Source organism: Symsagittifera roscoffensis, chromosome 5 (assembly GCF_963678635.1).
Source record: "Symsagittifera roscoffensis chromosome 5, txSymRosc1.1, whole genome shotgun sequence".
NCBI lineage: Eukaryota > Metazoa > Xenacoelomorpha > Acoela > Convolutidae > Symsagittifera > Symsagittifera roscoffensis.
Genome location: NC_087066.1, coordinates 52,863,220 through 52,875,554, shown reverse-complemented (window position 1 = coordinate 52,875,554; position 12,335 = coordinate 52,863,220). Strand labels below are relative to the sequence as shown.

The 12,335-nt window shown below is 36.0% G+C and overlaps 3 protein-coding genes and 1 non-coding gene across 5 annotated transcripts in view; 1 reads left to right on the top strand and 3 right to left on the bottom strand.

Moving 5' to 3' along the window:
* Nucleotides 1-12,335, bottom strand: part of LOC134846552 (centrosomal protein of 41 kDa-like) — a 604,453-nt gene that overhangs the window by 410,523 nt on the left and 181,595 nt on the right. The gene's annotated exons all lie outside the window — the stretch shown is intronic.
* The window catches only part of LOC134846553 (dynein axonemal heavy chain 6-like), a 115,031-nt gene that overhangs the window by 4,881 nt on the left and 97,815 nt on the right, over nucleotides 1-12,335 (top strand). Inside the window, exons 8-13 of the mRNA XM_063863938.1 lie at nucleotides 1,043-1,402; nucleotides 1,500-1,620; nucleotides 1,767-1,918; nucleotides 5,270-5,422; nucleotides 6,715-6,966; nucleotides 7,788-8,384. Coding sequence (XP_063720008.1) covers nucleotides 1,043-1,402; nucleotides 1,500-1,620; nucleotides 1,767-1,918; nucleotides 5,270-5,422; nucleotides 6,715-6,966; nucleotides 7,788-8,384 — 1,635 coding nt within the window. The remainder of the gene's footprint in view (nucleotides 1-1,042; nucleotides 1,403-1,499; nucleotides 1,621-1,766; nucleotides 1,919-5,269; nucleotides 5,423-6,714; nucleotides 6,967-7,787; nucleotides 8,385-12,335) is intronic.
* Nucleotides 1-12,335, bottom strand: part of LOC134846551 (uncharacterized) — a 138,965-nt gene that overhangs the window by 39,065 nt on the left and 87,565 nt on the right. The window lies entirely within an intron of this gene.
* Trnar-ccu (transfer RNA arginine (anticodon CCU)) lies at nucleotides 9,272-9,344 on the bottom strand. The gene has a single exon. It is a non-coding gene; the product is annotated as a tRNA-Arg (tRNA).

The following is a 12,335-nucleotide window of genomic DNA, read 5'->3' as shown; positions in this document are numbered from 1 at the left end:
AACAAAGCCGAATGCCGTTCATTTTGTGGTCGCCCTTTTCCTGCGGAAAGGACAGAGATCCTGAATGGGAAATTCCGGCCTTACCGGTTTCTTTTGAAGCCGTTATTGTTCGCAGTAATAAATTAGTATAGTACTCATTTAATTTTGACAGACATCTTCAAGTTATCTAACATTTTTTCTTATAATTAATTTTGTTTCTTTTAATCGCCACTACTTAATTGTCGGGGCTCTCACAACGCAAATTCTACGCCGGAATTTTTTATGACAAAACTGATAACCAGCGTTTTAGAAAATCATGCCGTTTTTGAGAGCTCCAAAAAATTGTAGTCTGTATGAAATTACAGAGTTCCTACCAATTTTAATGTTCAAGAATTTTGGTGGCTCGGTTTTGGCTCAGTTTCGGATATTCATCGGAACTGATTGCAATTGCGAGAGCGAGTGTCTTGTTTGATATTGTGGGACCCCCTGATAATTTTGAGCCCTTTTTCTCAGAAATAATGGCCAACCCCAGGGTAATTTTTGATCCCCGAAAAATAAGTGCTGCATATCTGTGCTGCAAATTAAGTAACTCGAGTAATTAGCTTGAAAATAAACTTCTTTTATGTTATTTCTTTAATAATATGTGTTAATAAACTTCAGTTTTATTAACTGTTCAATTCCAGGAATCCAACTCTTCTCTGAATTCGTCCACGAATTCCAACTTGGACGAGGTCTGAAACTCTGAAGTCGCATGTCATCTTCACTTTTCCACTTTCCTTTCATTGTGTTTCTCTCTCACCTAAATATTTTTTTGCTAAGTTTTGGTAGATTTTTAACACTGCAATGTTTTGATTGTTTAATGGGTTTGTGACTTCAAAAGCAAAAGTCTACCTAAATAGTTCTACCAAAACCAGTTCAAATTGCGGCAAAATTTTTTCACAAAAGCGAATATTCAACATATATTATCAGGTCGCGGCATCATTAATGTACTAGCATAAAAGCACAGTTTTGGAGCAAACGTTCATTTTTCAGGGAGAAAATTTTTAACAATTACTTTTTTTAGGCTAGAGAGGAAGCCGAAAAGGCAGCTCAAGCCGAACGAGAAGAGGCGGGCGAAGACGATCCGAAGGAGAAAGAAGTCGTTCCGATGTTCTTTTCCGAAATGACCATGGACTCCGGCGACAAAGGTCTCATGTTCAAACCTGACCGAACAACTTTCGTTGACAGCCTGAACGAAATCATTAAGCATTTCCAGGACAGTGTTCTGTCGGTTGAGAATTTGGTGCCCGATAAGTATTTTGACGCGTTCACCAGTCCCAAAATAAACGACAGATACGAGGAAAAGTCTTGTGGCGAGGGACCCCAATTGCAAGCTATGTTTGACGACGACAAACATCTGCTAAGCATCATCGAAAGCGTCAAGGTCTGCGATTACATAACGCTGTTTCATAATTTTGTTTCATACCATCTGAATGATTCAATGCGAGTCAAAGATTTCATGAGTAACGATGATGTTTTAGGAAGCTGTAGCAACTGCGTTTGACGCTGCTTTCTTATACAAAGAGACGTTTGGACCTTTTGAGTCTTTCTATTACGAAAACGAACGCCTGGATATCGAGAAACTAGGCACCGAAGATCACGGTATGTTGCTTAATGAGTCGTACAGTGTATCATTGCGGCATTTCGCTTCATAGACATCACACCAAATAATTTTTTTTGAAAATCATAGCCGTTAAGATCCTATATCCAAAGTCAAAATGTTAACTGTCAATTTGCTCTGTGTTTAGAAGTGGAGTTCTTTGGGAAGTCGTTGGAGAAATACCACATGCAACATGCTCAGGCGATGAAGATCAAGGAAAAGAGGCCGCTTGGGATGTTGATGGTGGAGACGACAGATCTCAAGAACCTGCTTGTTCCCTCTCCACTAAGATGCCTCGATGTAAGAATCCTATTTTGGAATTTTCCGGTTTTTTAAACAATTTTACGCCCTGAGATATTTCACTTTTAGCATCTATTTAATAATGTTTTCCGCTATCACATATGTGATATATATTGGAAATTGTGTCGAAAATTGCAGTATTCCTGAAAGATAAAATAAGACCAAGTTACCACTTAGTTTCTTGACCCTTTTTTAAAGCTACCCTGCCACATTTGAGATTTTAAGTTCAATTCAAAAAACGGTTGTAGCAAGCTCATTTGCTTATTGACTACTCCCAAATTTTTCTGATACCAAAAGTTTAGACAGAAACGTCAAAATTTTGATTTTTTGACCATTTGTTTTTTGAAAACTTTTCCCGAAAACTACCCTCCCAAATCTGAGCCGTCAAATTTTTGATTTGTTGACAGTTTTTTGGACTTTTTTCACTAACTATCCTGCCGAATCTGATATCATCGGTTTAATCGAAAAAAAGGTTGTTGTTTTGTCTATGAACAGGTTAATTGGCCATGCCAAGTTTGTTTAAGAAAAAAGTTATGGCCTTCAAACAAGTCAAAATTTGAAACTTAAACCGTTAATGGAATTTTTTTTTGAATTTTCTCGAAAACTATTGTGCCAATTCTCAAATAAAGCGTTCAATCGAGAAACCCGGATTTGGGATTTTTATCTCCTCAAGCGGCCATAACCTGCTTTTTGCAGAAAAAAGTTTTTGATTTTGGAAACTCTTTTGACCGTTTCTTGAACACTTGACCATTTTTTAGAAGCTTAAATTTTCTAAAAATTTACACAATCAAATCTATGATGAAAAATTCAATTGGAAGAACCGCTTGCGACAAATGTTCCTGCAGAAGCGGTGATCCTTATTTTATTCTAAGAGATTAATGTTATCTCCTTGGGAAAATTGATTATCTCAAAATTTTATTCTCTTCTCACGTTTTTTTGCAGAAAGACAACTACGGCTTTGGGCAAAGTTCGCTTTTTGAAATCACACGTTTCGTGCCGCATCAGTATAGCAAAATGATTCAATATCAAACACGTACCTCCAGCTTTAAGTAGACCGTAGTTTTTTTTAGACATGCGCAGTTTTGGTCCATCTAGTGTTTTTTCAACAATTCGCAAGTGCTTGTATCGGGTTTTGTACGCGACAGATTTTCAATATAATGTTAATTTTTGATTTAAAAAAGTTTACTCGTTACTATTGGTGTTTCAAGAATGGAGTAGTTCATTCAAGAAAATTTCCGAGTAAAAATTGTCAATTTCAGAATACATTTCAGCAGCTCATATCTATTATAATTTTTAAAATTTAAGCAATTTATACTTTTCACAAATATCATGACCGTGATATCGCCGTTGTCTACAAAAAAAAACTATTTTTTTGTATTTTCGCCTTTTTTGTAAGATATGATTTGAATTTGATTCCGCCTAAATTGAATTGGTTTTATCAATTGGTCAATTTAATTGGTTCCATCCAAATTGAGTTGGTTCCATCAGTTGGTTTCACGTGCCTCCAGCTTTAGTTAGACCCTAGTTGTTTTTTGAGACTTGGAAATTTTGTTTCGCCTAGTTTTTTTTCAACATTTCACAAGTGTTTGTATCGGGTATTGTATGTGACAGATTTTCAATATATTGTAAACGTTTGAACGTCCGACATGCAATCGAAAAATTCTCTTTTTCTATGTTTACAAAATCTTCAAGAGAGAAAGCTGCAATTAGATTTACTTGTTGCTTTTGGTCTTTGAGAATTGAATAGTTCATTCAAGGAAATTTCCGAGTAAAATTTCAATTTAAGAATACATTTCAGCAGCTCATATCTATTATAATTTTAAAAATTTAAACAGTTTATACTTTTCGAAATTATCATGACCTTGATCTCGCCGTTGTCTAAAAAATGAACTTTAGTAGCAACAAAGCTACTGCGATGTTCGATCAATTGAATGTCAAGCTGAGAGCAAGCTGCAATCAGATTTACTTGTTACCTTTAGTGTTTGAAGAAATGAATAGTTCATTCACGAAAATTTCCGATTAAAATTCTTTAGTTTAAGAATACATTTCAGCAGCTCATATCTATTATAAACTTAAAAAATTAAACATTTTATGCTTTTCAGAAATATCATGACCGTGATCTCACCGTTGTTTGCAGAAGAATGATTTTTTTAAATTTTTCTTTTGAAGATTTGATTTGATTCCGTCTAAATTGAATTGGTTCCAGCAATCACGAATTGGATCCGCCGGTTAATCAAACTTTTGTGGTAGAGAATAGGAGCAAAAATTCTGCTGCGATTTTCGATCATTCGAGTGTCAAGCTGCAGTCAGCTTGACACAAGCTGAGAACAGGTTGCAATCAGATTTGCTCGTCATTTTGATTGTTTTAAGAATTGAATAGTTCATTCATTTAAGTTTCCGATTAAAATTCTTTAGTTTAAGAATACATTTCAGCAGCTCATATCTATTATAAACTTAAAAATTTAATCATTTTATGCTTTTCAAAAATACCATGAGCGTGATCTCGCTTTTGTCTACAAAAGATTGAATTTTAGTTTTTGATCAGGATATGATTTGATGGAACCAAAATTGATTTGGTTCCATCAAACATGAATTGGATCTGCCGGTTAATCAAAAGATTGTAGTAAAAAATGGGAGCAACAATGCTAGTGTGATATTCGTGTGATAACAATGCTAGTGCAACAATGCTATGAATTTTTCTTGACTTAGTGTCTTAGGCCCCAGCTTGCTTTTGATTTTATAATATAATTTAGTTTTTAGTATGGTTCGGTATTTAGTTCGCCAATGGAGTTTAGGCTAAAGCAAGGACCTTTCTGGGTAGATTCCTCACAGTTGACAAATTTTGTTGTAAAATTGGTCTAAATAATACAAAAAACCACTTTAAGCATATATATATGCCTCACTTTCTTTGAAAGTCAGAACAATAAATTTTTGCTCTGACAAGTTTTTGTCCTTTATAAAAAAGTAAACTCGCAAAATTGAATAACCCAAGAAGCGATTAACTCTCATAAGCGAAAAGCGATGAGAATATTGTGGTCTACATAAAATTTTTTAACCTCTTGAAATATCTTTTAAAAATAAGCCATTATGAAATGCTGGGGTATCACATGTTTTGTACAACTAATTGGAAAGAACAGTAGCTAAAATTTGAAGAGTAACAAGCGACATTTCGTAGCAGTCGATTAAGCGGGTGATACTGATTCACCCGCAGTATTTCTCTCGTGCCGGATGTAACCGAAGCGGAGCAAGCGTATTCTGCTGGCCAATGCCTTGTTACGAATTGTCGCTCGTCACGAATTGTCGCCTGTGTCGCCCTACCAGTGAGTTCATGCTTGGTGTACTTTTTTCCAGGCGTTGAATCTGGTGTTGCCGACTATTGCGCGGCAGAAGCTGGATAAGATCCTGGAGGAGGCAGACAGTGGCGTGTACAAGTTGCAGATCAGACCAGAGACCACCATAGACTACGTAGACTGTCTCACCTTCCTGGACCAGATACAAGAAAGGGTAAGTAATGAGTCATAACTAATTATGAGACAAAAAATAAATGATTCCAAGATTTTTTTTACTATGTCATAACGAGGTCAAAGACAGTTCCCAGTCAGGCTTGGATCTAGGATTTTCTCAAAAGGAGAGTTGGTTTTTCGCAAAAAAAATAGAAAATTTTGTCGACCTCTTTTTAGGTCGACCAAATTATGATTTTCTGAGCTCTGGTTTTTGGCCTCTGGTTTTTTGAAGAAAATGGCCAAATATAAAGTTTGTGAGCACTTTTGGAAAGTTATGACCAAAAAACGCGTTTTTTTTTGCTTATATTTAAGTATTTACTGGCGCGAAAGGTGCCTCAGAAATATTTTTGAATTTTTGAACAAAAAAAGATGACGTAAAATATCCCTTTCGAGACCAAGAGTCGAATCCTTTAAAGACAGTATCCAACCCCTCCATATAGACTGGAATCCGCTAAAAATGTTGGTATGGATTCCTTTATCAAGAGCTTGCAACGTATAATTATGGGCCTTTTCCGTTTTGAGGCGTCATCGCTTTTTATCGAAAAGATCAGAGGAGTTTTTTTGTTTTTGTAGATTTCACTAATTAATCTTGATTTTAATGTTATATCATATTCGCCAAGTTATGATTTAAATGTCAAAAGTAAGGATGCCGAGTTGGTGCTTGAGGAAATTTTGGCAATCCGACTCTGCGATTTTGTTTCTCAGTATGTACACATTTACTTTAGCTAAAAAAAAACAAACACGTTTTTCATTTGTTATTAGGTTGAAAACAACGAGGTATTGTAATCAATATCATCATTTAGTCGACTAAATAGTCATCATTGCTACTCGTTCTAATTATTGCTTCTATTCATTGGGAAATCTGGATCCCGGTCATTCCAATTATAACCCGCTCCCTTTAAATGATGGATCCTTATGTCATCAGCAAAATGTACGGGGATTTATTTTTTATTTATAAAAAAACCAAATTAGAAACCAGATCATTTTAAACACACCAGATTAGAATTTTCAATTTTTTTATTTTTCATCATATCAAGCGACTCAAGGCAGGCAACATTCGATAGATCAATGTTAAAAAATATTTTCAAAATTCGAATATAAAGCGTATCTTTTGTAACATTTCTGAGATCTTGTTTACTATTTTCCCTTATTGCGAAAAGGGGGGTTGTTACTAGATGCAAAATTGTATGTGCTTAACCGTTGACTGAGTTCTTTATATGGGGTGGAATTCTTGACTATAATAGCCATGATATGCCATAATAGGGGAAACTGTTAACAAAATTGTGTTTTCAGATAGACAGTTTGGACGTTGAGGCTGAGATTGTCAAGTCCATGTACAAGCTGATTGAAAAGTACGAAGTGCCCCACCCCCCCGCCGACCGAGTGTTGTTCGACACTTTAAATGGGAGCATCACTACTTTGAAGAATGCGATTGACAAGGCCGTGGGGGAGCGAGACGCCAATCTGGACCTGTTCTGCAAAGAGATCGAGAAGGATATTCTGGAGCTGAACAAAGTGGTCAAGGAGGTCAAACAGGAGTCACAGGTTAGTCTGTTTTTCAAGGTCAAATTAATTAATAATAATTCAACCCGCTTAAAGGTCAAATGAAATATTAACTAAATGCTATGAATGTCAAATGAGTTCAATTGAATTCCTGTGATTGGGTTCTTACCGGAATATAATCACTGCAAACTTACCTGAGTCGGATCGATTCTCGGCTTTCAATATAACCGATAAAAGAAAATTGTAAAAAAGTCGAAATTTGTCTGAAGTCGAAAAAAGTCGAAAATTGTAAAAAAAAAAAAAAATAAAAAAAAGTCGAAATTTGTCTGAAGTCGAAAAAAGACGAACTTTGTTACAGTCACGAACGTTTTAGAGATTTACGGTGATTTAATTTTTTCAATAAAATTTTTTAAAAAAATAAATATTTGAGTGTGCTTTAAGGATTTACACTTGGAAATTGCAGCATTGCGCAATTTGAACCACGAAACGGTAATTTAATTGGCGGTTTTTTTCTTTTCCTCCTCCTTCTCACCCGTCAACCTTGTTCACATTGTTAAATTTTTTCACCGTGCACGGGTAAAATTCGATGAGACTTCAAAATGCGACCTTTATTCAGTTTCTGAAATATTAAACACTCATTTATAACTGTTTAAAATTGCTAAATTCACCAAAACATAGAATTTTTTAGAAAAAGGGGAGGGGAGGGGTTTCATCGAAGTTAGATCAATATCATCATTATTCATTTAATGTGTCCTTTTTTCACTATCGTTTCATTCAATAGTTTAGAAACGAATTTTCATTGTCATAATCAGAAAGTCATTCTTAAATTTTTAAGATGTCTTCCAAAGTTGATATATTTTCAGGATCCAAAAATTTTGGACAAAGATGCCGACAAAGAAACGATTATTCTCAAACTGAAGAAGCTTCAGGACAAAATGATTCAGCTGCAAAACAAAGCTTACCAGTTCAAATCATACCAGAAAAACTTCAAAGTGGAGGTCACGAGATTCGAAGAACTGGAGGAAGTTTCGTCGGAGCTGAAACTGAAACAACTTTTGTGGGATTCAGTTCAAGAATGGGACGTTATGTATGCTAAATGGTTAGAAGACAGTCTCCTGGGTTTAGATGCTGAAGAAATGAATAGCAGTGTGACCAAGTTCCAGAAGTACGTGAACCAACTTGAAAAAGGTCTGCCACCGAACACGATAGTGCCAATTCTGAAAACACGTGTCGACTCTATGAAGGCCAAAATGCCCGTGATTGTTGACCTTCACAATAGGGAGTTCAAATCGAGGCATTGGGAGCAAATTCACGCGACTCTGCAGCACACGTTTAATGAGGAGAATCCGATGACACTGGGGTTCCTGATAGGAATCAATGCGTTCGAACACTCTGAGAAGCTGCAGGAGATTTCGGCCCAGGCGTCAAGTGAAGCGTCACTGGAGGCTATGCTGAAGAAGGTGGGATGATTTTGAATTAAATTTTGTTTTTGATTTTATTTGGCGCGTTTAACTATAGTTCCCAATAAGGGTTCCAGGCTCTTTTCCAGTCCCCCCCCCCCCCCCCCTGCAAACTCATTTTTGAAAACCTTATTTAACGTTGTCATAATGCAATGAAAATTGGCATGGTGAACAAATTGACAATTATGAACAGATTTGTTCTTCATACTTTACAGCGTAACGTCACGCATTTAGCCGTAATTACAGGTAAAACAAACATAAAAATCGATATTTTGAAAGGTGGGGGGGTGGAAAAGAGCCGGGTTCCAAATAGCCTATGACATCAAGTTTGGGTCTTTTCGGTTAAACAACCCCCCCCCCCCACCCAAATAATTATGAAAAATGAAAATGAAAAATGCGCCTTGAATAAATTGGGAAAACTGCAAAAGGGAATTAAACGGCAATTCAGAAAGAATTTGTGCCCTCACATTTTAAAGGGTGCCTTTTTTTTCCATATACCAAAAAATTTGATTTTTTTTCTAAATTTATTTTCTGAAAACTTTTGGGTTGTGTTCGTAATCGAACGCAAGTGACAAAGACCTTGGTTTACTCAAAGCGCTAAGGTTTGACTTGCATTATTTGTTTTTCTTCTTCAAGATTCCTGGAATTTTCTTAACGATCTTTACCAGTGGCGGATTTAGGGGGAGGGGGCGTTGCATTTTTCATCTCATCCCTCTCCCCCCCCCCCTCCCACCCGCCCTTATCTCGAGAAGTACATCCCCCTCTAGAAAATCCTAGATCCGCCCCTGATCTTTACGATATTTACGAGACAAATGTTTTTTCATTGGACAAAAATGTTTTTCCTAAATTCCATAAGGAAACGAATTCAACTGAGCAAATAAAAAACTTACCCGCGGCGAGACTCGAACTCGCAATCTTCTGGTTAGGAGCCAGACGCCTTATCCATTAGGCCACGCGGGCTTGATGACCGTGAACAGAAGTGGTATATAAACAGAGCTAGCAATTGTAACTGCCGTATAGCAGCAAAATATCTATATACATATTACGCATTTGTAGAAGGATTAACATTCGTGTGCGGCCACCAAACAGACTACATCCATTTCCTAATCGTCAGAAAGCAGACAAATTGGAAAATACTTTTCAAGCAAAATTTAGTCAAATTAAGTCGATATTTGAAAGAACACATGCAAAACAGTTTTGCTGAATGAAAATTGTCCAAAGGTTAAGATGGTGAATTCCTCCCACAGGTTCCAATATTCATAGGTTCCAAAATAAAAAATCAGTCGCATTAGTTCCAAAATTTATCTTCTTGAATTCTGATTGGTTGAAATTTCAGCCAACGAATTTATGGATCGATTGTTTACTGTTCAACCAGCATAAACTCAAGCTGCAGAATAGTGACCGCCGCAGCACCGCCAACGTGTTGCGAGCTTGCCACCAAAGGGTAGGACTAGATACGAAATTTAGAGCCGGTTATCGCCGCAAAGCGGCGACGCGCGCGTAGCGCGCCCACCGGCGACCTTAAACCGAGACTCGGCTAATTTAGTCTTTTGACCAATTGAAAAGATTTAGAATTTATGCGACTGCTTTTTTATTTTGGAACCTATGGGACTGATTTTTTATTTTGGAACCTTATGAATACGCACCGTTAAGATATTATTTTAAATTTAGCCAAAAAATTACCTAAAAAATAGAATTTTAAATGTTTGTCTGCTAATTGGCCTTTCTGTTTACTAGGTTGTCTACGTACTGCTATGTAACCATTTATTACATTGGAAAATAACGGAAGGATTTAATCCACAAGTCAAAATTTAGACTGTTACATGTTGTTCCCCCCTTTGTACTATTTTGAGATATCCATATTTGGGATGGACCCCAAAAATTTTCGACCCTTGGCGCCAATATATACTAGTTTTGAAGGGAGAGCTCGCGCCGAAAAAACGCTATTTTTTTAGTCAAAATTTTCTAAAAAGTGCCTAAAAACCCTTTTTTTGGCATGTTTTTTCAAAATTTTGCCTGCAGCGCAGAACATTTAAAAATGTGGCCAAAACAGGGTCTTTTTAGTGCTTTGCGGTCTTATGCACTAAACGGCCCAAAATCAGTATTTCTACATCTTTCTTGAACTCAAAATAAAATGGTTGAATTTGATTGGCTAATCATGTGCTCAAATTCAAACAACATGGTCCTGCATTTCAATTAAAATTCCAAGCAGATAAAATTATTGGCCGAAATAACCAAAATTAAAAAAAAAAATTTCTGCTGAAGCCATTTTGCCAAATTTTTCTCATCCAGGCAAAATTACCCAAGTTAGTTGAAAAAAAAAATAAATCTCGAAATTTTTTTAAAAATCCGCCCCTCCCCAGGGTTGTAAAATATGGTATGGCCATACTATGGTGGTATAAAATCCATTATGGATATGGGCCTCTCGCTCACAATACATTATTGCAATAATGGCAATTATGGAAAATTATGGTTAAATATGGTAAATTGATAAAAGCCATAATAAGAACAGAAACAATAAATACTCAAAAACAAAAAAATCAACGGTTTTTTTAAACAAGTTGTTCAATCGGATCTTGCTAGTATGCATGAAATGGTATTGACATTCCAATAAACATGGTTGACATGCAGAAATAATTGGGCTTCGAGATTCATTGGATTCAATTTTTTCCGATAGTCAGTGAATATACCCCGCACCAACATTAGTATAGAACAACTCAGACAACTGCTTGTTAGAAATCATTCTAAGAAAACGCGTGTGGGAAGTTAGAAGGGCTCATTTCTGAGAAATAAGAAGAAGAAGTATAAATTCAAGTCTTCTGAAAAGATAATGATACAAGTATGAAAACATGGAAAGTATCAATAGTTAAAGTTTCAAAGAAGCCTCTTACACAGCCCAACAAAGTTTTTGAAGGGTAAAACTTTCTAAAATCTTTTTAAAAGAATATAATTTTGGTTGATAGCCAAAAAAAGTCATTTTTAATCAATACAAATCAAAACTTTGGCTAAAAACAAACTTCAAACTTTTACGCAAAATTTTGAAAATTTTACCCTTCTAAAAAATTGTTTGGGCTGTGTGAGAGGCTTCTTTTGATAGAACTTTCTCACCAGTTAAATTGGTAGTTTTAGCGTAATTATTGATTGACTAAAAATTGCCAAAATGACCTATTTTGGGTATATTTTTGTTTGAAAATTTTGGGGAAAAATTGCACCAAATTAAAATTCTGGTAAAATTCTAAGCAATTTTTGTTATCTTTACTTTTTGTCTAATCTTAAGACTATTTGAGAAAAATTGCATTGAAATTTCAAATTTTGTTCGTTTTGTCCGGATAATTAAAATCAGCACAGTACTTTGGCTGATTTATTTACTCTCGATAGGTGGGGTGGGTCCGTAAAAATACACTTTCATTGATTTTACAAGGAACAAAAAGTATGTGAGTACCAACAAAAATTATGTGAACACAAAATGGATCTCTTTAACTATGCTCGCCCCCTATATTTACATACCTTTAGTGCGTTTTCCTGTAATCAGTGTTCAAATATATTTTAGGGTGAGATTCGTTACTAGGTACAAAATTCACATGTTTAACTAGGGGCGAATCTTGGATTTTTTTTGAGGGGAGCGGATTTTCAAAATTTTTTGAAAGTTTTACCGAAAGGCGGCCAAAAAAGGACTTTTTAGGATTTTTTTGGAAAATTTTGACCAAAAAATTGCGTTTTTTTGGCGCTAGCTTGCCTCTCAAAATTAGTATATTGTGGCGCCAAAGGCGCTTTTAAAAAAATTTAGGTTCAGTCAGCCAAAAATGGATATCTCAAAATATTGCAGAGGGTCGACCCTTTGGGTTGGCAGGTGTCGAATCCCTTTTGGGTCAGCAGAGGGTCGAATCCCTGAGGGGGAAGAGAGAGAGAGAGAGAGAGCGTCCTCAATCCCCCCTAAATCCGCTGGTGTGC